At 42.6% G+C, this 22,663-nt stretch overlaps 1 protein-coding gene across 1 annotated transcript; it reads right to left on the bottom strand.

Moving 5' to 3' along the window:
- Positions 1 to 1,395: 1,395 nt before the first annotated feature.
- hs3st3l (heparan sulfate (glucosamine) 3-O-sulfotransferase 3-like) lies at positions 1,396 to 17,508 on the bottom strand (the record flags this gene model as incomplete). The annotated part of the gene is made up of 3 exons (XM_083933224.1): positions 1,396 to 1,784; positions 2,764 to 2,993; positions 17,018 to 17,508. 3 exons carry the CDS (start codon positions 17,506 to 17,508, stop codon positions 1,396 to 1,398), a joined length of 1,110 nt encoding a protein of 369 aa, XP_083789350.1.
- Between the last annotated feature and the right edge of the window lie 5,155 nt (positions 17,509 to 22,663).

Here is a 22,663-nt window from a genome sequence, read left to right as displayed (position 1 = left end):
AATGTGAGACAACAAGAAAATCATTAGCCCAACCTTAGCTTAAAAATACTTTTATTTTTTATGCTTTCAAACTAGTGCAAATACATGCAAACTGAAAACAGACAACCCTGTAAGCAGGCTTCCTCACAGCAGCACAGCAAAGCCTGAAAGCTTCATACATCACGTTTGGAGAAATGGCTGTTGATACATAGGTCGACCACTCATTGACCTGGTCATGTTTTGGTTGTCCTCTAGTGGTACTTTTACTTCATCAAGGTACAGTAGTGTAGTTCTGCAGTCGGATGCTAACCTAAACCTAGCACATAAATGTGCCAATAGGTGAGGAAGCAAGTGATTCACACCACTTCCCCTACATCCATTTATCCACATTCATTATTTAAGAATACAAAACCACTCAGTCAAATCTGCGCTCATACAAAGATTCTCTCTCTCTCCCCTCTGCTGCTCACCACATTAAAGATTCATCCCCCCTTTTTCAGTAACAACTTGGAGGATGATATTCAATATGTATGCATTGATTGCCCTTAAATTCTTAACCACTGAGATTGAAGAACAAACACATAGAAAAAGAAAGTTATGAAAATTCAGGAATGAGAAAATGCAACTGTTCTGGGTTCATTGGGCCACTACAGCCTACCAACTAGAGCATCAGGATTAAACTGCAAACCAGAGACACTAAAAGCTACACTGTCACTGTTTATATCACCAGTCAACTTTTTACACCTGTAACCTATAGCAACCACTGTCTCAAGACCACACAAGGTGCAAGGGGACACCCTTGTTTAATATCACAAAATACATCTTTTACTGAACATCTATGAGCGATAAAATGATGCTTTTGTCTTTCACACATTTAAACAAAATGATTGATTGTTAGGGGTAAATGTATTGACACTGAGTTTCCATTGAAAAAATAAAATGAGAGTAGCGCGGCAAGTATCAAACTCTCTGAGGTGACGTTTCGCGACAAACAGCAGCGAATCATCCAGGGGTGTCTTTTGTGCACTACGTCCATTGCTGCTAGAGAGGAACTGGGGATTGCTGGATTTAATTACTTCATATTTCTTTTGGTAAGTTTTCAAGTTCTCAAGAGTTCTCAAACTACTGTGTGTGACCCATTGTGTTGACACAATAACAACTAACAATTGCCACTTTTTCTTAAAGTAGTCCAATGAACACCGCAAACAATTCGATGTCCGTTCCACTCTCATTCTATTTCTATGGTTTTCATTATTAAGTCTCTGTGATGTCCCTCTGTTGGTCAGAAGCGGATAATTGTCTGTTCTCTGAGTCTTTTGCACACCATCTGTTTCAGTCAGATGAAAGTATTGCTCAGGCTTCTACCCAAAGCAGTGTACTGCCAACAAAAGCCTCGGGTCCCACACAATCAAAGGGTCACTGCCATCCAAAGTCTTGACCCGCCATCTGATAGAAGCGCTGGTTATGCGGCTTGTAGAAATCCCTCAGTCTCCGCATCACCTCCGGGTCAATGGAGGCATGTGTCCTCCCTTTCGTCTTCCCCAGGCAGTGAGGTTTACTGCTGCCCTCCGGCTTCTTCAGGCAGGGGAAGCCTTTTGTTTTGTTGAAGTAGAAGTGCTTGTCAGTGACGATCCTCTGGAGACCCAAAAAGTCCTGGACCTTGCCAAGTTCTCCAGCCGGGTCGGAGATGAGCCTTTCCCCGCTGACCAGATGGATTTGAGTCCTGGGGAACCAGGCCAGCCAGCGCTCCAGGTGCTGGGCGTAAAGGCCAATCCACAGCGGGCTCCAAAGAGAGTCGATCTGACCTAGAGACCAGACGGAGATATATCAAGTCTCTCAAATCAAATCATCATTGCTACAGTTACCATTGTTGCAAATTCTCAAGGAAAGTTTACATTTAAGGTATCACCCTTTAGCTATTAGCCTACTCCACAGGTTCTTGTTTGTCACAAGAGCTTCTTAATAATGACTTGTCTCATGTCTTTTAGGGCGTGATCACACTGTCCTTTTGGCCGCGGCCAAAACCGGTTTTTCAGCTAAAGCCTAGTACCTTTAAGCCATGTGAGTGCACCCGCTCCGCGCTCAACTGCGGCCAGCGGACCGTCCACGGCCCGCTTGAAAGAGGTGGGCTTTAGCGGAGCCGTTTGCACATGTATGAGCATAAGCGTGCGCACGTGTACGAGCACGAGCATGAGCCCTACGGCAGTAGCGTTATGTCCACCTGTTCGGACATGTAAATAGAAGGACGGACCATGCGCGGACATTTAACAACAACAACAATGGTGGCGAAAGGTTCACGTTGGTGTGATGCGGAGGTGGAGTGTTTACTGCAGATTTGGTCGGATGAAAATATTCAAAAACAGTTGACAAGACGCACAAAAACTCAGAGGTCTATGGAAAGATTTGTAAACAAAGCCACACACACGCGATCAATGCGTGTGACGTGTTACGGCGTGATGGCGTATGGACAGCAAGAAGCATTGGCCGAGGCCCTGGCAGTGTGAGTACAAACGGGGCTGGGGCGCGGGGGGGAGAGGGAGGGGGGACAAGTACCCTAAAGTCCGGGTCGTAGTCCGGGAGGACAGTGTGAGCAGACCCTTAATCTGCACAAAGAATTTACTGTTTTCTCATCAGAATTATGTATTTTTCTAGCCTTCTCTTCCCTTCCCTTACAGAGTGATAAATAAAACAGCTGAAGCCAGTTTCATGTGTCAGTAGCCATGGGGTTTGTCTTGTTTTTTATACGCAGTGTCTGAGTCTGAGCTCTGACCCGAGGATCAGTACCTGTACTGCGGTTCTTGAAGGCCAGGCTCTCAAATGGAGGGATGTCGGGGGTCTTGGAGATGATCTGTGTGTAGTCAGATATGGCTCTGGTCACAGGGTCACGGACGACCACAATCAGCTTCACATCCTGCGACATAGCATGGACTCGTGCCGGTGTTTCCACGGTAACAAAGTAACGAGGAGTCTTCTCCATAACGATCTGACCGTCCAGGGCTTTGGGCATCATACTTCTGTACAGGAAGTACAGGAAAAATATGTTATGAATACATATTACTGGCAAAATAGTTATTAGAAAAGCTTCATACCACACTTTCTGTAATTCACCATAACATATTGAACATTGACGGCTTGGTATAGTTCAATTCACTTGTTTACTGAGAGTTAGATGCGAAGATCCATACTGCCCTACAAGTGTAGTGCAGCAACGATGTTACAATTCAAACAATAAAAAATTACTTTAAAGCCCCTGAACACCCACAGAGGTGTTTTCAGTTAACTGGTTGATTAGACCTCTTCTCAGGACTGTGTGGGTGTGTCTACTGTGAATGATTGGCATCTTCCAGAGTCTCCTGTTAACTTTGTTTCACCTGTAAAGGCGGGGCAAAGTACACCTTTATCATTCTTAGTGGTAGACGAACATTTATGACCTCCACCTAAACTCCATCAAATTCTCATGAAAGCCCACCCACCTTCAACCCAAGCAGAGGTCTAATCTTTCAGGGGCTTTAAAGTTTGTTTGCTGTCCCCACAAATTAATAATTTGCACATCTATGATATATTTTGGTTTACTTGTTTGCTATGGTATAGTTTTTATTCAAATCATCCATAACTTCCATACTTCTAAGCCTGCAACTCTGCACTTAGCCGGGGCAGAATACCACTCAGGTTAGCTTAGCTCAACACGAAGACTGGACGCAGAGGAAAAGCTGAATCAAATTTACTTTTGGACAGAGTCAGACTTGCTGTTTCCCCTTGCTTCCAGTCTTTTTGCTGAGATAAGCTAAACATTTCCTGGTTCTCATACATACTGTTTTTAGGCTGACGGACAGATATGTGAGTGATATTGATTTTCTTATCTTATCCTCACCAAGAAAGTGAATATGTTTCCCAAAATGTCAAACTGCTGCTGTTCGTCTAATTATGGGTGAATTTAGAGGGAAAGAAGTTCAAGAAGTTAAGGGATTGATACAAGTATTTATCTTAAAGTGCGTTCAGCGATCAGAAACACACTCCATAATGCAATCCCAGCTATGAGTCATTTTGACAGACATCACACTATCACAGACAGTGACAGAGTGCCCATAGAGTAGACTTGTGATCCAGACACAAGAATTTGACAGCCGTGCTACATAAACACGGACAGACGTCGTTCCTTCAATACGCCTCGCTCTGCTCACCTCTAACTCCACACTAGAAGCCCAGCAGATGGGACTCATTTAGAGATAAATGACTCCAGAGGGCCCACAGGACCGGCTGGGAACTCTGGACATCTGCCAACCCACCTGCCACACACCTGACTCACTGACCGAACACAAACAGCCACAGTGGCACAGTCACACACAGACCTAAATTAGCATCTTGGCTTTTAAATGGAGCTTAAAGGTGCTGTAATCGAAATGTTAAAGGAAAAGTGGCCTCCCCCGGTTCTCAATGACAATTCCCCAACTCGTAAAATACCGACATTTTGTCACACGTCTGATACTGATGCACTCACATGAACTGACAGACAAACTCAGAGAAACTTAGATTACAACACACAAAGAGAGACTGACTTCATTCTCTGCTCAGGACGCCATTATACCACTATATCTTTACATAAAAAATAGCTTTTTGCCATTGTATTAATGTTCTGAATGTCAAGTACAGCCCCTTTCAAGTTCCATACCACTGTGTTTCAGGTTGGACCTCTTTAAATACAAATAATTACCCAGGAAACTAGATGAATCTGCCAAACTCATGTTTAATTTGTTCTGGCAGGTTGATCTGGCCCCTCCCCTATACAGACAGATATCCAGCCGTCCTGGCCCTGTGTGGACCAATCACAACCTTTTACTCATGTGGTACGGGTTTAAGACGATGACTTACAGCGTCACCCTCCAGTCCACATGTCCATTTAGCGACATTTTTCATGCTCGCGAAACTCCAATCAAACTGTCAAACTACACAGCACTGATCAAATATGACTCCATATTCTGTTACTGTATTGTCTATTTCTCACATAAAATGTGTTTTGTCAGCAGTGTGTCTTAACGTACCGTTTAGCTGTAATTTGAGAAAGTTTCTGACCATGTTTTCCACTGAGAAAATACCACCGTTTTGTTGCTGTGATTGGTTGTAGGTCTGTCTAATTGCGTCCAGAAGAATTTTGCTCTGCACCTTTGAAAACGCCCCTTAGAAATTGAAATTGAACTGAGAGGGCCCACACTGACAGCAGAACTACAGTATATGTGTGATGGACACGCCTTGTATGAAAGTGAACAGGGTTTTCTACCTGCTACACAGACTCCGACAGTAGCGGATGGCTGCTGCCAGCTTCATTTTGTACCATTGTAATGTCATTAGTTATACACGGTTTAGAAGCTGTGCTCTCTAACATTGCCTCTGGTACAATGAGGTATGAATCTTAATCATTTTTAAACAGATTGTACTCATATTTATACAGTTCTATGTAGTTGGAATAGTCAAATGGCCGCATGGAGAAGGAGGAAAACAGACAAGCTGCATAAAAGTAGCAGCTTCAGCAGAACATAATGGGTGTGCTCTGCTGCGGCCCTCCTGTGACAACGGTGTCGTGCTGCATACGTGGCCAATGTAGTTTGGCCATAAAGCGCATTTGCAATTAACCCAGTGATGCCAGGCCCTTTCCAATACTATATAATATCTATTCATGCATTTCTTTTTTATCAATCATGCATTCTATCTCTTAATACAGTTTGTGTGCAGATTTCAGTAACTTTGACGAAAAATAATTCAGATTTAGTGTTAACTGTGATGGCTTTCATATGAGTTTTCAGTCAATTCTCATTTGCATCAAATACCACTGCTCTGTCACGGCCCTCAGCACCAGGCGTTTACCATTAAACCCATGCAGTGATATTAGACGTAGTAAGTGCTGCAGGGTCTAAAGCACCAAACACTGTGTAAGGAGGCAGATTGGGGTGGTGGATAGGTCAAGCAAACACCGGACTTTCTCCCAGGAGTCCATGGTCTGTGTCCCGTGTGCCCTGTGAATCACTTTAGTCATGTTACAAACACACTTATCTTTATCTTACCCACACAATCCTTACCCTAGCCTAAACAAGTGGACGTGTTGCCTAAACCTCACCGTGTAATTTTGTGTGAATTCACAACGCTAACCACGTGTGGTTGTATAAGATACTTATGCATAGTCAGTGTATGACCTACAGTCAGGGGCATTTCTAGGAGTTGACAAGGTCTGGGGCTAAGCCCAGAACATCAGGGGCTTAAGGTGAGAGGTTGTTCGCTTACGGGTGGTCCCTGTTTTTCTGCCTGGAACACTGCCTGAATTTCATTTTATTTTACATCATTGTATGACTACTGCAGACATTACATTTCATTTTAAAATATTAAATAGAAATTATTAAATTAAATTATTTTTAACAGTAATGTTAGGACAATTTCCTTGTGTCTTATGACCATCTTTAATGAGTCATTCTATTAATAATAATAGTTGAGAAAAGAGATGAGTGAGCACTGAGGTGCCCTTTCATTTTTTTACATAGTTTCCTTTTTAGGGATGTATCACAAAACTAAGAGACTAAATAAACAATGTTCCCAAGAAGGACGAACAAAATGAGACCAGAGAAGACACACGGCTGATACAGCGAGGACAGGAAAGGTGCTCTGACTGTTCTTACTGACTCTGGTTTCAGATGCTCCTGCAACATGACCTCCTGTCAATACATCCACCCCCCTAAACCGGTCCCACTTTTATGAATCACATACACATACACAGACACACAGACACACACACACACACCGTGATTTGAGTCGATATGATCGGTGTGAGGCTGCCCTTACCACCACTTAGCCTGAATACTTCCCTTTGAACTCCAATACCCTGAGCAGGAGGAGCCGCACAGTCTGTTACACACACTCATATGCAGGAGGCACATGGGCACATACACACACACAATGCATGCAAAAGACAAACATGCACTGATTATTCACTTATTAGTCAAGCATGTCATATCATGCTTCGTGCCTCCCAGTGGGCCCATCTCTCACCCTCTAAAACATACAAACATACATAAAAGAGACACATTTAAAAAAATTCCAATTACACACTCTGAAGCCATAAAGGGTGGGTGTGGTGGATTTTTACCAGCCCCTTTAAAGACTGTGTGTGTGTGTGTGTGTGTGTGTGTGTGTGTGTGTGTGTGTGTGTGTGTGTGTGTGTGTGTGTGTGTGTGTGTGTGTGTGTGTGTGTGTGTGTGTGTGTGTGTGTGTGTGTGTGTGTGTGTGTGTGTGTGTGTGTGTGTGTGTGTGTGTGTGTGTGTGTGTGTGTGTGTGTGTGTGTGTGTGTGTGTGTGCTCATCCGACTGTGTTCTGTGAATCTGCTAGAGTGTTTTAAATGAAAGGGGCGGGTGACTGATGAAGGAATGATGGGAGTTGATACAAACAAGCCTCCATTAGCAATCTGTTTGTGAATACCCTCAGAGCCAAGAGCCCCATGCCATTACCTAGGCACAAAGAGCTAATTACTGCCCCTAAGAGCACCATCAAAAGAAAAGATTTATTACAAATATGCTTCTGCAATTAGCTTTGCACAGACACAATAATTAACGGACATAATAGTTGTTATTTTTATAACTAAATATGTGCTTATCCTACTTTGGCATAGAAAACTTTGTGATCTCGAGGCTACATCTGTAACTTCAATTTCATTCATCCCTAAATAAATGCAGTTTATTAGTTTTAGCAGCCTGGGTAAAAAAAATCCTTTACCTTCTGTTTGCTACGTACGAGGCTTTCAACTGATTCCAATTTAAAATTATGTTAATGATGTTAGCATTACGTTATATTATTACGTTTCGGCAAAAAAAAGTTGCATTAAACCAAAAAAATACACGTTTGTTACCGGTTAAGCTTAGGCACCAAAACAACAAAGGATGTTGATTTAGTGCTTCCTGGACATGAACACCAGTCCTATGGTTGAAAGTCCTGTGTTTTGGGACGGATCAACCACACCAATCCTTTTATACTCCGTCAACTGATTTCCTTCTTTGTTCTGGACAAAATTTCAACAGTTATTAATATGTGGATTACATACAACATGACTTTTCATAGGTATATGTATCAACAGTAAGGAAAGCCTGCAGAATCTAAGTGAACTCAAAGGTCATTTCCACTATCTGAGAGCTGAACAACAGAACTGGTTGCTTGTCAGTATCTCCCATGAATGACTGTTCTAAAACAAGTCAGTATCTGCTGTGTCTATGATTAAGTTTTGGCAAATTTAGGCAACTGAAACCATTTCATCAAGGTCAGAGAAAGATTATGGTCATGGCCAAGGGTAGAACTATATCATGTGGTCTATAGCGGTTAGGATTCCTGGTGTTCATCCAGGCGGCCTGGGTTCAACTCCTGGTATGGGAACTACCTTTCCGGCATTTCCCGGTTTGGGATCAATAAAGTATTTATATTCTATTCTATCACTGTAATAAACCGATGTTTATTAGGAGACATGCCGCAAAAAACACCGTTTTTCAAATCAAAGTCACTTGATATGTCAACCCAACCATGACCTAACTGAAACAAACCACACAAACCACACAGATTTAAAACTAAAGGCAATTGGTGTTGTTATTCTGGCAAGGATGTCTCGGGGTAGCAGGGGTAAAGCATGAAGTGTGTCGGACTTTGAAGCCATTTTGACAAAGTTGCCAAATGTGGACTTACATGGCAAAGAGACGTCTGTAAATCCGTGGATAAACTTTTTATGGAGCGCAACAACCCCTGTGAAATAATTCAGAATCAGAATTTGATCCATTTGATCCAATAACCTTTTGAAAGTCTAGAAGAGCCACATGATTAAATCGTATAATCTCCATTCAAGTTAGGCAGAGCCCTAAACAATAAGGTCTATGCTCCATGGGCCCAACAGTGCGGAAGTAGTGCCGATCATCAGGGTATTTTTAGATGTGGAAGTAGAACTTTTTTGGCTTCATGCGCCACCGAGCAGTTTTCAAAGGAATGAACGGGGCTCCGCCTCTAACGCGCCATGTTCAGAGAGAGATCTTCTCCTTGTTACCGCAGTAGTGACTCCTCCTGGTCGACCTGGGTGCTTGCACAGTGGGGGAGTGGAATGGGGAAGGGTGTGGTTATTAAACTCCCAAGCATTAGAGCTGATCACTGGCAGGTGAATAGAACCGTCTGAAGACACCATGTGTTACAAAGGAAAATCCCCCACAACATGCAAAAAAAAGCTCAATTAATTGGCAGTTTAGAAATCCTGTTTTAGCATAACATCCTTACACTGCTCATTTACTATTGAGTATGAGATCAAACATCCAGTATGATGAACACAGGGATTACCCAACAGCTTACAATAAGCCTCTGTTTGCCTTTGAGGAACCTCTCTTTTGTCGTTTATTTTCCTATATTTCAGCAGGCCTCCCTGGTGAATAACCCCGGGCCAGCCAAGGCTACTGGCTATTGATCCTATGGGGGCTTAGGGTAACTATGCGTAGGTGGGTGTGGATGGTGCACAAGCAGGAACAGTAGGGATTGTGTGTATTGGGATGAGAGCCGAATGATGGGGTGTATGAACAAGGAGGTGATGGTGTAAATGTAAGGGGATGGAGTGAGGATAGCACTGGGCCTCAGCTGGGACCAAGAGTGGCAGGTGGAGACTGGGGGAGCCAGGACCCTTCTGGAGCCCCATCAGTGTGTGTGTGTGTGTGTGTGTGTGTGTGTGTGTGTGTGTGTGTGTGTGTGTGTGTGTGTGTGTGTGTGTGTGTGTGTGTGTGTGTGTGTGTGTGTGTGTGTGTGTGTGTGTGTGTGTGTGTGTGTGTGTGTGTGTGTGTGTGTGTGTGTGTGTGTGTGTGTGTGTGTGTGTGTGTGTGTGTGTGTGTGTGTGTGTTTGTGTGCCTGTGCGTGAAACAATTACAATGTTCATCATCATATGTACAGAGGGAACAATTTAGGAAAAGACTGGGTGTGCTAGATCAAAGATGTAAAATCTGGTCTGTCTACCTTTTGATGATTGATCTGAGGAAGAAACAATAACCAATCAAAGAGCAGAGTATTGACTCTGACTCTCTGTGTTCATTATACACACCTGCTTATTATCTGACTCCGTATTTGTGTCTGTACGCATGCATGAGTGTGTTATTGTGTATGATATTGGGGAACCGCTCATCCATTTCCTCTGTATGGGGGAGCATTAAGGGGTCGCTCCATTGTGGCTGTGCTCTGTCCACTTCCAGGAGACATCCATCATAGAGGGGCCCCAGACCGACTACCCCCCTTTGCTTCCAAAGCCCCAGGGGAGGGCCTTAATGAGGGCCAGATCGCCCCACCCGTCTGGGCCTTATGGTGATCTCCCCCAGTACAGTATGGGGACAGACCACACCTGAACCCCAGTTACACACCCAAAAACTAAAAACAAACAAAAAATCTAATCTGTGCTTATTATACCTAGCTTTAATCACTTCACACTTCAGCATGATTCATAGTGCAAAAACTTGCCAACATATACTGAAAACTCTAAAATATTTGATTCGCCTCTTGCAGATAAACAAATCGGATTTATCAGAAAATTAATCAGAAAATCTGCCGATCCGTGTTTGCTATGAATTCCCTCCCACTGAATCCTGCTTAACATCAAATGTTTTGGCAGCCATTCTTCTGTGATTTGCATGGCAATTATGTCCATTGTACATACACAAAAACACAAGTAGCACCATGTGCTGTGCCATGGCAGGACAAAGCCACCAATGTATGGGTATGAATTTAAAAGCCACACTTAACGAGTTCAATATGAATTGCAAATAAATCGGTGCCATCAGAGCAGCTGAAGCTGAAAAGACGGAGTAATTTCAGGCCCCCCTCTCCTCTTGGGAGGGGTGGTGTCGCCAAATTAATTTAAAGTAACAGCTGAAAAATAGAAAACATTTTGATTCCTTGAAAAAGTTACTATTAATTAACTATATAAACTTATAAACTTTTATAGGTCTATATATATATATATGTATATATATATATATATATATATATATATATATATATATATATATATATATATATATATATATATATATATATATACAGCAGAGGAGGCCTAAGTTACAAATGTGTACAAAGTTGCACAAAGTAAAAAAAAGACGCCACATGTTGCGGCGCACAGTGTCTCCTCCACTCGCCCGCATCACAACGGGCCTGCTGCTGTGCTGTGCAGCTAAAGTGCAACATGGAGCTTGGAGATGTAAAGGATCAAATAAAAACTTTTTATCAAGTATGGAGGAAAGTCTGAGGTATGGAAGCATTTCAAACAAGTGGTGGGCAGTGACAACATATGTGTCGGCTTGGTCCAGTTCATTACCGCAGTTCATGTTTCTTCATTCAGATCCTTTTGTGATCAATCCAATTCTGAATAATTCTATTCTGTAGTTCAAATAACAGCCCAAAATTGGTCGGTTGAAATTGGGCTCGAGCTCATAATTACTGTTAATGTGTCGGGCCGGGCTTGGACCGAACATGCATGGGCTCAGATAGGGTCATGCTTGATTTTCTGGGCCCAATCTTCAAGTTAGCCCAAGCTATACTACCACTTGGCTAACACTAACCTTTACAACATGGAGGGTAAGTGGATGTCAATTTAACATACTCGTGGAATTTAAAGTGTTTTGATAGGACTACAAACAACAACTTCGAGAAGAGATGCTGCTAAAATGAGACTTGACAAAGCCAAAAAAATCAAAAAACACTTGCGAACATGTAAGGTTGGACGTGCTAATGTAACCTACAAATGTTAGCATGTAGAGCTTACTAGCTTTCTACCCACAGCAGTAACCTCGTGTTATTTTCCATGTCAAGGGGCATGTGCTTCCTGTATACAGTTAATGTAAGCTGAAGCACTAAGTGTTTACATTAATATTTACTGTCTGACGTGTCTAACAGATGGTAGGTGCATCATTTACAGTATATTCATTTTTACACTCTATTTTTACCCAAAACAACTTCAAGTACTATCTTAAGTAGGCCGAACGTCATTTGTAAAAATGTGTCCTGTTGGGTAGCCAGGGAAGGAGGACCTTGGACAGAAAGCTGAATAGTTCTGTCTTGTCAACGCACATAAATCCAGCCTAGACCCAGGGTGTGGATTTGTGATGGCCCAATATTATTTTGTTCCCAATAAATGTATTGACACTTCTGCCAGATCTGTTGCTTTTATCACAAATCCCACTAATTGGTGTCATGTTGTATGCTTTTTCACAATTGTTACTTCTTGGAACGGGAACAGGAACGGGAATAGCACACATTGACTAAGCAACCTATCAGGTTAAAGCTGTGCCAGTAACTTAGAGTCAATCATTTATTGATAATTCTTGCCAGAATAAAAAATACAACCTGCCCCACTGTCTGCAGGACAGAGCCCTCTCCAGACTGTGACAGAACCTGACCAAGTCTTTGCACACACGCACACACACAAGCCCAGCTCTGATGACAGTCCCCCGGGGCTGAAGCAAAGGTCAGCTGAGATGTGAGAGGTTGCTGTAACTAACTTCACTCTTTAACCTCCAGATCCACCCAGCCCTATCTCTTCACCCTCTATTTTATCTCCCTCCTTTTCCCCCCATGCACCCGTCATGCCCTCTTTCAGCAAGAACCCATCACGAATGAGATGTGAATTTCCAACTGAGCAATTTTAATGGATTCCTCCAGAGCTACAGAGAGAGAAAAAGCTGTGTGTAACATGACCCCTGTGTGTCTAAGCGGGGGGATTATGCCAATGTAGAATAAAGCTTCCTGCTAATTGTAACAGAAGCCGAGCTGACCACCGCTAACCGCTCTAATGCTGGAGTCAACCCAAGGTCAGAGCGAGGAGATAGAGCTATCGATCACTGACAACACAGTAAGGAGGAAACTTCCAGTCCATCTCGGCGCTCATCGCAGCCTTGTTCAAGATCCAATCTCCGCTCCCAACGCCATTAGTGGATTTGTCAGGGGCTCTGATCTCAATTGCCCCGATGAAGCTAAATGTTATTTTACTCTAAGAGAGACAAGGCGTGATTCTGAGGAAGATACAATATATCTCATCCTCTGATTGATAAGGTTTGAAAGAGTAAAAGCATCTACAAAGAAATGTAATATTGCCCAGTAACACGATAGATTACCCTACACTTTCTGTGTTGTATCAAATGGTATTATTGTCTTATTTCCATATTTTTGGCTATAAATCCTGTAACTGTACTTGTTAACTAGTAAACTGCTGAAATGTAGAATAATAAGTTCATAGGTAATAAATCAAACAGGTTTTACACAACTGACCTTAGCTGAATTTAAATTGTAAATGGTCACTGAGACTGTTGATGGACCACTACAGCCTGGAGATACTTTTCAGTTACCTTTCTATCTGGGCTATTTGTAGGAAGGTTATCAGTGAAGAAGTGCGTAACACAGCTGTGCTTGAAAAATGTCCAGAACTCAGAGGGGAAAAACATGGTAAAAAATGTTTTGCGTTTTCTTTATTCTTACACATACAGTATGTGGCCTTTTGTCATTGCGATTCAAATGCAATCATTGCAAATACATTCTAAGGATATGATAATGAAATTAAATAAAAAATTGTAGCAAGCTAACACTCTCGGAAATAGATGTTATACCCATGATGAATATTTATGGTAACATAACTTATAGTAAGAACAAGTATTAAGGATTCTCTCAATGTCAGCTACTTTTTTAGCCTTATTTTTTAATACCTTATTGTTATAATCATCTTTTTAATATGTGAGTCTGTAATGCAACAAAATACTCCATCCGTCCAGAATGTCTGTCTGTCTGCTCTTTGCCGCTGTGGTAAAAAAAAATCCTCATATACTGTATATAAAGTATAAAAGAATTTTAGCAAAAACCCTTAAATCAACATTGTAAAACCTAGAAACAGATGTGTCGACATCAACACAGGTAAGTGCGCTGGCGTCAACACTTACGTGGACCTCAGCCCAATTCAACCACTGGTCATTCAAACCCTGCTACAACGCAACACTTGTACCGTCCATCATTGCAGCTGACTAACAGAATATTGAGGCATTTTCTAATGTCAAAAACCAACAATAAAGGCTTCTAAAGCAAAAACTACTGAACTGGACATTTTACAGCAGGAATTTGTGTGTGCAGAAATCAACAACGTCGGCAACCAAGTTTCCCTGACGTAAGTGTGACAAAATCTTTCATCCGTCATGCACTTTTGAGCTTCTACACAAATTAAATGAAAAAAGAATATTAGCATACCGCGCAAGTTTAAGCTAGCAGGTAAACTTAAATGTAGTTTGACAATAACGCTTACCTCTCCCATGGAGTGCAATAGCAAAAGGGGAGAGGTAAAGGTGGGAGATTTATTGAGGGGGACCAACAGAAATGCGAAAACAGATGTGTAAATGCTACTGTATTTTTTAGTCTGTTACACATTTCTCTGTTATATTAGCATGTAGCTACATGTAACAGTGGGATGACTGTAGTCGTAGCAGCAAAAAGCCAAAGCATCTGGATCGCCCCCTGGTGGCTGGCTGCAGTATAGGTCATAAGTCTCGTCCTCTCTATGTTAAGGCTCATTTTTGCTCCCATTTCGTGCATAAATACAGACGTACGTTATCATTATTGGAATGGACGTTGAGCAAAACATCTTCTAAAGGGCGTCACTCAGATTCAAAAGTTACTCCAATAAAGTTTTTAACAACAAACATGGCGACAATGGAGGAGACAACGATCCTGCGTCTGTTGAGAAGAAGGCAAAATGGCAGGCAGCGTTGTAGACGGACTCTGGACATTGGTTTGACAGATGAGAGAAATTGACAATGAATTTCCCTTTCAGTATTTCAGGATGTCCGTCAGGGCTTTCGATGACTTTTTAGCTCCTGAAATGCACTAACCTTTTTGTCTACAAAAACGATATCATTTGGTACTGCAACGTTTGGTCCGTATCGGTACATATCCATAAACTTGCAGGATACGTGCAGAAATACGGACAAAATATAAGAGTAGAGTAAGGACAGCAGAGTACGGACAGCAGGCTCCATCCGTATCCGTATGCATATCTAACGTAAAGCATAAATGAGCCTTTAGAGGATGGAACATGGGCCAAACTAAAAATCAAAGTACACATCAAATACATTTTACTAAAGATGGTTTCTGTAATAATAGGTAGTTTTTATCATGCTAATGTTTGAAGTGTTCATTTTTCTGATGAGTCTGGTTTTAATTAGTTATTTGATGCTAAAACATCAGAGTGAAATGTCATGATTGACTGCTGTCATTGGCTGCCATTTGATAGGGGGGCTGTATGGCCATGACTTTGATATTGCCCAGAACTGTGCAGACTCTGGTTGCAAAAATTACAACATGGCAGCACCGGTATCCGGGATATGTGGATTATTAGCAACTTTTAGTTTTCTGTCTTTATGAAGTGGTTTAGTAATCTGGCTAAACTGTCCGACTGCTCATGTTCTTCCCCATCTGACTTTATTGTAGTGATGTGTTCCCTGATTTCTGCAATTCCTTTGGTTAGAACAATGTTATCATACAAACAAAACTATAAGTTGTAAACTAGAATTATCCTCTATTTTATTTATATAGCCTTTATGCTCTAAGATCCAAGAAAATAGCAACTAAAACAAAGACACACATCCCGTGTCTGTGTACTGTTTGTCATGAACTGGTGTGAACACATCATTATCCACCAGGGTAAGGTGACCTGGAGTCAGAGGTCAATTGACAGAGCTGACAGTGATGTCAAGTGGCTTGACATGCAACGAGTCCCATCTGGCCCGAGGGAACGACGTGACAATTTGGTGTCAGAGTCATATCAACTGATGTGACACACGCCACAGACATGCTGCACACACTGGCAGACAGGAGAGGCTATATTGGCTTCTCCAGTACCTTCAGATGAAGACTCTGTATACTTCCACACAGCTTTGACACGGTGCTGTGTTTTTCTGTCTGTGTGCATAAAAAGTGCTGCTGACATGCCAAAGAGGCTCCCTGAGCTGCGCCAGTTCCACTTTTGAGCCCCAGTAATATACAGTAAGATGGTTAACAGCACGCCACACGGTCCAAATTTGGATGCATTTTTAAACTAGCATATTTGGAGCAATTTGTGGGTCTATAGGTTTGTGCAGTTACAGTAGGCTACACACGAAATCAAAACAAAGCCCATATATCTGACATCTTCGGTCTGTTTCCTTTTTCTGTGTCTTGCAAATTATCCTCAAGAAGTGTGTGTGACTTGAATCTGGTCTCCCTGAATCTTTGTGTGTGTGTGTGTGTGTGTGTGTGTGTGTGTGTGTGTGTGTGTGTGTGTGTGTGTGTGTGTGTGTGTGTGTGTGTGTGTGTGTGTGTGTGTGTGTGTGTGTGTGTGTGTGTGTGTGTGTGTGTTCTGAGTGCTTCCAAGTTTTCATGGAACAGGCTGAGAACAAAGCCACATGACAACAGTAACATCTGGCTTCGGCTCCAGAGATGATTACTCTGGTGCTCTGTGCGAACTCATCCTGCCAGGCCTCTCTCTCTTTCCCTACTGTACACACACTCACACACACACAAACACACACGCACACATGCATGCAGACATGTACAGATTGGCAGAGCCAGATGGCAGAGTCTCTTTCACTGTCACCTCAACCTCCAATGAATAGCTGTGGATATGTTAAGGTATGCAAACAACACAAAGACATTCGTTTCTTTGAGAGGAAGCTGGAGGCTCATAGGTGGAAACTTCCCACTTTTACAAACACACAGAAATACTCGAGTGAAAGCCCATTTACATGACAAGGGTGGCCAGTTAATAAGGTTTTAAGTCGAGCATTGAGTTCAATGTTGTGAATGTGGAGAAAAATGCAAATGGAGTGAGAAAATCTCTCTTGCTTTAGAAGATACTTCATATATCAACCAGAATAATTCACTTAAATGCATATAAAAGGAAAGAAAACATACAAGAGCAATAACATGTGGACACTCGGTGATAGGATAAATGATTTTGATGAGATTTATTCCCTGCGTAATGTGTGCGTACCTGTACCACTCCAGTCCCCGTGCGTAATGCCGGTCGAAGAAGTGCGGCTCCGACCCCAAGGCGCGGATGTCCGGGTGGAGCCGCAGGAACTCCAGCAGAGCCCTGGTGCCTCCCTTTTTTACCCCTATGATCAGAGCCTGGGGTAACCTCCGAGTGGCTGTCCATTCTTTCCCGGAGCTGTTCGCCTCCAGCCCGGGATGTCCGCTGAACGCGCCCTCGTCAGCCGCGGTGGTAACCTCCTTGGCCACGCTGGTTCCGTTTCTCTCGTACGGCCATCCTGGCCCCGACACGATGAACTCGCGCGTGGGTGGCCGGATCTCAGAGTTTTCTGTCAGCTCCGACTCGCAGCATCCGGTGAGGAGATAAACCAAGGAGAAGCAGAGGATGCTCACAGAGGACGCGATGGTGAGCCGATGGAAGAGCCGCCGCAGGTCCGCGCTCGGATGGTGGTGGTGGTGATGATGGTGGTGAAAGTGGTGAAAAGCAGCCATCCCTCAGTGATCCATGTGAGATAAGGTGCCATTCTACCACAAGTTCAGCTCACATCCCTTCATACTCTAACGCCGTCAACACAACCCTAACTCCTGGAGAGTCGATCAGCGCGCTCCGCTGCTGCTGCCCTCCTCCTTCATGTTGCGCGTCCGGAGCGCATTGAGTCCAGTCCCCCCCACCCCAAAAAATGACAGTCACCCAGCCAGCTTCTGTAAAAAAGAACTAGTTTGCGTGACATTCAACTTAATGAAGCTGTAATATCCGAGCAGGGATGGTGCGGGGATGTTTCTCTCTTTCCACTCCACGGGATTACTCTGCTGTCTCACTATTCATCTCACTGGGGATTCGCGTCCAGGGATCTCTCTCTCTCTCTCTCTCTCTCTCTCTCTCTCTCTCTCTCTCTCTCTCTCTCTCTCTCTCTCTTTCTCTCTCTCTCTCTCTCGCCCTCTCCCTCTCTCTCTCTCTCTCTCTCTCTCTCTCTCTCTCTCTCTCTCTCTCTCTCTCTCTCTCTCGATAGCTCTGATTGGAGGGTCATGGCCTGAGGCGTGTATAATTCCAGTATTATTTATTGAGGGGGACCTGAGCAGAAGATGGTCATGTCCCATGCCTCATATGTGCCATTATCACTCTCATCTCATAGGAGTGATTTAGATTCTGTCACACATTGTGTTGTAACTTCTGCAGCTTTGTGCCATGTACTTGTCATTGCTACAAGAAGTGTTCATAGACACACTTAAGTACCCGCACACAAGTGTGGGTCATTGTTGGCATTTAGAACTGGGTTTATCACACTCTGCCCTCTAAGACCAATCACATAATTGGCTTAGTGGTCAGACAGTATTAGAATGCAGGGCAGCTGCCAATAACCGGCTGATCCTGACCCCTAAGGACAGTCTGGGAAGCCAAGTCATCCAGAAATGTTTCACAGTCTTTGAAACAAATCAACAATTAGTGATAGAGCGATACATCGGCCGGCTGATATTATCGGCCGATATCTGTGTTTTACGTGTATCTGTATCGGCGGATGCGGGCTGCTGCATTCACAGATTTTCCCAGCATTATTTAGAGACAGGCGTCCGCAGGCTGCTTTGTGTTGCTGGAGATGCCTTTTTAAGTTCAATAAATGTTCCTTTTTTTAAAATTGAGACTCGGAACATTTGTTTTCTGATGTAAACTGAGGGAGCAAACGTAGTATCGGCTCCAAATATTGTTTCGAGAAAAACTGCAGTCCGTATCGATCATCGGCTATGGCTGATTAAAAAAACGGTATCGGCATCGGCCCTAAAGGATCCATATCGGTCAATCCCTATCAACAAATCAGTGATTCCACTTGAGTCCTTATCAGATTCCCCACCGCTTTGCCAAAAAAAAACTTTAAAATGACATAATTCTGACTCAACTCACTCATATTATGAAAGGAACAATCTGACTGATTCACTGGGTTTGATACCTAGTGAGGTTTAAGCTCCATAAGTGGATGCTTTATCACGTCAAGGGTGTGTGTTGTGTTGCAGTCTACTGTTAGGGAGCTCTGCAATGTTGGCTTTTATTATTGCAGAGTGCGGAGCTAAGGTACGGGTAATAGCTCATAGGAGACTCATTAGTGCCCCCTTCCAACCACACGTACACGAGCACACGCACTAACTCGTGCACACACACGTTCACTCACACACACACATACGTCATGTTCCATTTGGCTTACCCCTGTCATTATCCCATAGCAGATGTGACCCGTGCCATAAAACCCCTGCATTGTCCTGCAATGAGACTAAAGAGATCTGCCATCCGTTCTCCACAACAAGATAAAACTTTGTGTTATATGACGCTTCCATCTAGAGACAGAATAACAACCAGTGAAATGGAAATTAATTAGCATGCCATTATCTTTTATTAGTTTCATCTAGGCTAAAAAAAAAGGGGGAGATATCATTTAATCTGCTAAGTAATAGAGTTCCATTAGCCCCTCTACCAATACAGTGTTTGCTGTCTCATTAACACTTTACTGACAAGTTGCCATCAGACTGGATCCTTAGGAAACCAGAGAGTTTAAATCACATGGAAGTCAAGAGAAAAAAGTGCATTTTTTCCTCCATTAAACCGTCATCTTGATGGTGTTCATGTCACATTGTGCAGCTTGGTCCTAACTTTTTTAGATGGCTTCCTACCAAGGAAACTCTGAAAGAATGAACAGTCATTTCTTATTAGAATGCTCTTTGGTGCCAGACTTTGGTGTCAGTTCTATGGGGCTGTTGAGTCTGATGTAACACCCTTTCAAAACACCATTTCCCGTTCCAAGTGCTCCGTTGAATAAAACAGACTACAACGGCCGAACCTGTGAACTTTTTATTATCACTTCTGTCTTCAGTGAGACATCTTTTCATCGATAGGAAAGTGGTAAAATTACCATTATTTCATTGTTTGTTTGTTTGTTTTTTACTCTGTCGATCTGTTCAAACAGCTGGGAACAAATACTGCAGCATTGTAGAAATACAAGGCTTGGACCCGGATATCGTATTTTGAAAAGGCATTACGTCAGACCAGATAGAAGTTAATGGAGCAACATGGCAAGAGACACTATAACCTATTATATCTGTTCTGTTTCACCCTTGACGGAAAAGTGCTTCCACAAAATAAATTAAAACACATTAGGTGATGTTGACTGACACATGAACAGACAGGGCAGGTCCGACCTGTTATCCATAGATCTGGCTAATGGTAACCTTCCATACATAACATTAATAATAATAGTATTAATAACAAAGATGCTCTATTAAGATCAAATAATCTAACAGCTTGGCACCAGTGACATCATGACCTATCCATCTTTTTAGAGTTCCTTGTTTCCTACCAGGAAGTTACAGTAGTTAAAGAAAATGCCTTTGCCATTGCAAAATGTGGTCCTGTCTGGTGGTCTGTCTGTCTGTCAGATTTTTTTTCACTCTGATAGCGTTGCAACAGTTAAAGATACAAGGTTAAAAAATGAATGAAGTTCCTGTTCAGTTGAATGAAGTTCAAAGCTAGGTATTATCCAAGCAGGACGGCCTCTAGTTTTTTTTTTTTTTGGTTTAATTTCAGAGGGCGTACTGAGCTCATGATGTGATCATATCCCCTATAAAAGTCTGACTGTTATTAAAAAAATTAAAAAGATTAAACTCAACCAATTTGTAGAAATGTTTGTTAATGGTAAAGATAACAACAATAACATTGCTATCAAAATAAAGAAGAAGTTGTTATGATTATAAATGTCAATTACAATGTCAATATAATAAAACTAATGTAATTCCATTGTATAGTTCCGTCCATATTTTTTGTCCGAAATTGTTGCACGTTTAAAAATAAATTCGGTCTCAGTCTTCATCAATCACCTTTACACACGACTAAAACTTCTGTCATCCGTCATTCAAGTTTTCCTAACAGGTTCGATTTTCTGCATTTTACCACATCTGTCTAAAGCCTCAGACCGCTCAAGACCACCGTACATGCAAACTATCATCATCCAAATAGGCATCTACTAAGACGATTCACTTCATCTCCCAGCTCAAACTGTTCATGACAGATAAAGTAAAGACTACAGAGGTGCATAATGTAAATATGGCAGGTGATTGCAGAACAGCTTGGAGTCAGGGATGGATATCTTACAGCAGGTGAAACTCTGCTTGTTCTTGAAGCCTTTTCAGGGTTGGAACAAACATGTGAGCTAATGACTGGGGCCCCCCAGACCCCTTGGTATTGAAAATGTCACCTGACCACTAGGGCCCCTGGGCCCCTCAGCGCTTGCGACGGGGGGTTGCCCCTGGCCTCTTTGCATTTAACGCAGTGAAAAGCCATAGTGGCACGGCACAAGCCATTGGACATAATGGGTTTCAGCATAGCATGTGCCAAACACGTGTCAGCTCATTGTCACGTTATCAAGAGAGTCCGACCTTGTATTGTCAGACAGCTAGAGTTTGACAATCTGGTGGATGATTCTGCGAGGAGGAAGGCAAGAAAGACACTAATTTAAGAAAGCCGGGGGACTCCAACGCACATGTGCCAAGGGGCCTCACGGCCCTGGAGAGGACCCCAAAATCATCCTAAATGCTTGACAACTCCATTTTGTCCATTTTGTGACTTGAATGAATAGAATAATAAAAGACATCGACTATGTGTGCAAGGTTTCTGTGCGTAGTGATTTTTATTAGATGATTGATTGAGAAATGCATGGGAAAATAAGGACTTTAGTATCAGCGCAGTGAAAACTCTATGCAGTGCTCAACTGACCCTGAAATAAGACAATCATTATGTGCCTCAATTACTCAATAACACTTACCACCAAAGTCACCCTAAAGTATCCCTCTATTCCACCATGACATGACAAACATTTATGAAGTGGGGTGGAACCAAATTTATACATAGACATAATAAAAGACGCAATAAATCTTTCTTTCTTATTATTTCCTGTTTGTTTTATCCTCTAACCTCCCTCCATGGATCACGAAGCAAGGTCATTAGGTGAGGTTGTGTGTCTTTTGTCTGCAGTCGCCCAGCAGATTGTTCCATGATGAAGTGGTCGTCCATAAAAGGGTGACCCCGGGGTCAGGGCCAGAGTCCAGGCAGTGATTCATTATCCGACACAGGGCCAGACAAGCTGATTAATACACTCCTGCATCACTATGTATGAAACTAGGAGGTTTTTTAGAAACGTGTATATCTTTATATTGAACTGAACCTCACTCTGTAATTCGCTTGCTGTTAATTCTGAAAATGTTTTGTGGTTTTAAATTCCCGGTCTGCGTCACACATTTCCAGAAGCTCCTCTGTTTTAATGCACCGGGATCTTCTTTAAAGTTAACATATTTGTCATCAAGCCTGTGTCTACGAATATTTTACAGGGAGTTTGTGCACATCCTTCATCCCTACAGAGTGACAGTCTAATTAGAGTTAAAGTAATGGTGTAGGTAATCAAAGTTAAATTACAGCCGTAAGTCACTCAGTGGTGAGCCCTATACCTTGAAGCCAATCACAGACGCAACCTAATGAACCACACTCACTGGTCGCTGATGTCACCACCCTTTTGAAACATTAAGGACCTGTTATTAACTTCTCTCAGCACCACAAGCCAATGCTAATGTGTTTTTTTTTTTGGTGCTTTTAAAGGGTAAGTTCCCCCAAATA

Source organism: Echiichthys vipera (genome assembly GCF_963691815.1).
Source record: "Echiichthys vipera genome assembly, chromosome: 18".
Taxonomy (NCBI): domain Eukaryota; kingdom Metazoa; phylum Chordata; class Actinopteri; order Perciformes; family Trachinidae; genus Echiichthys; species Echiichthys vipera.
Note: the sequence above shows the minus strand (reverse complement) of the source record. Positions and strands in the feature narration are given on the sequence as shown.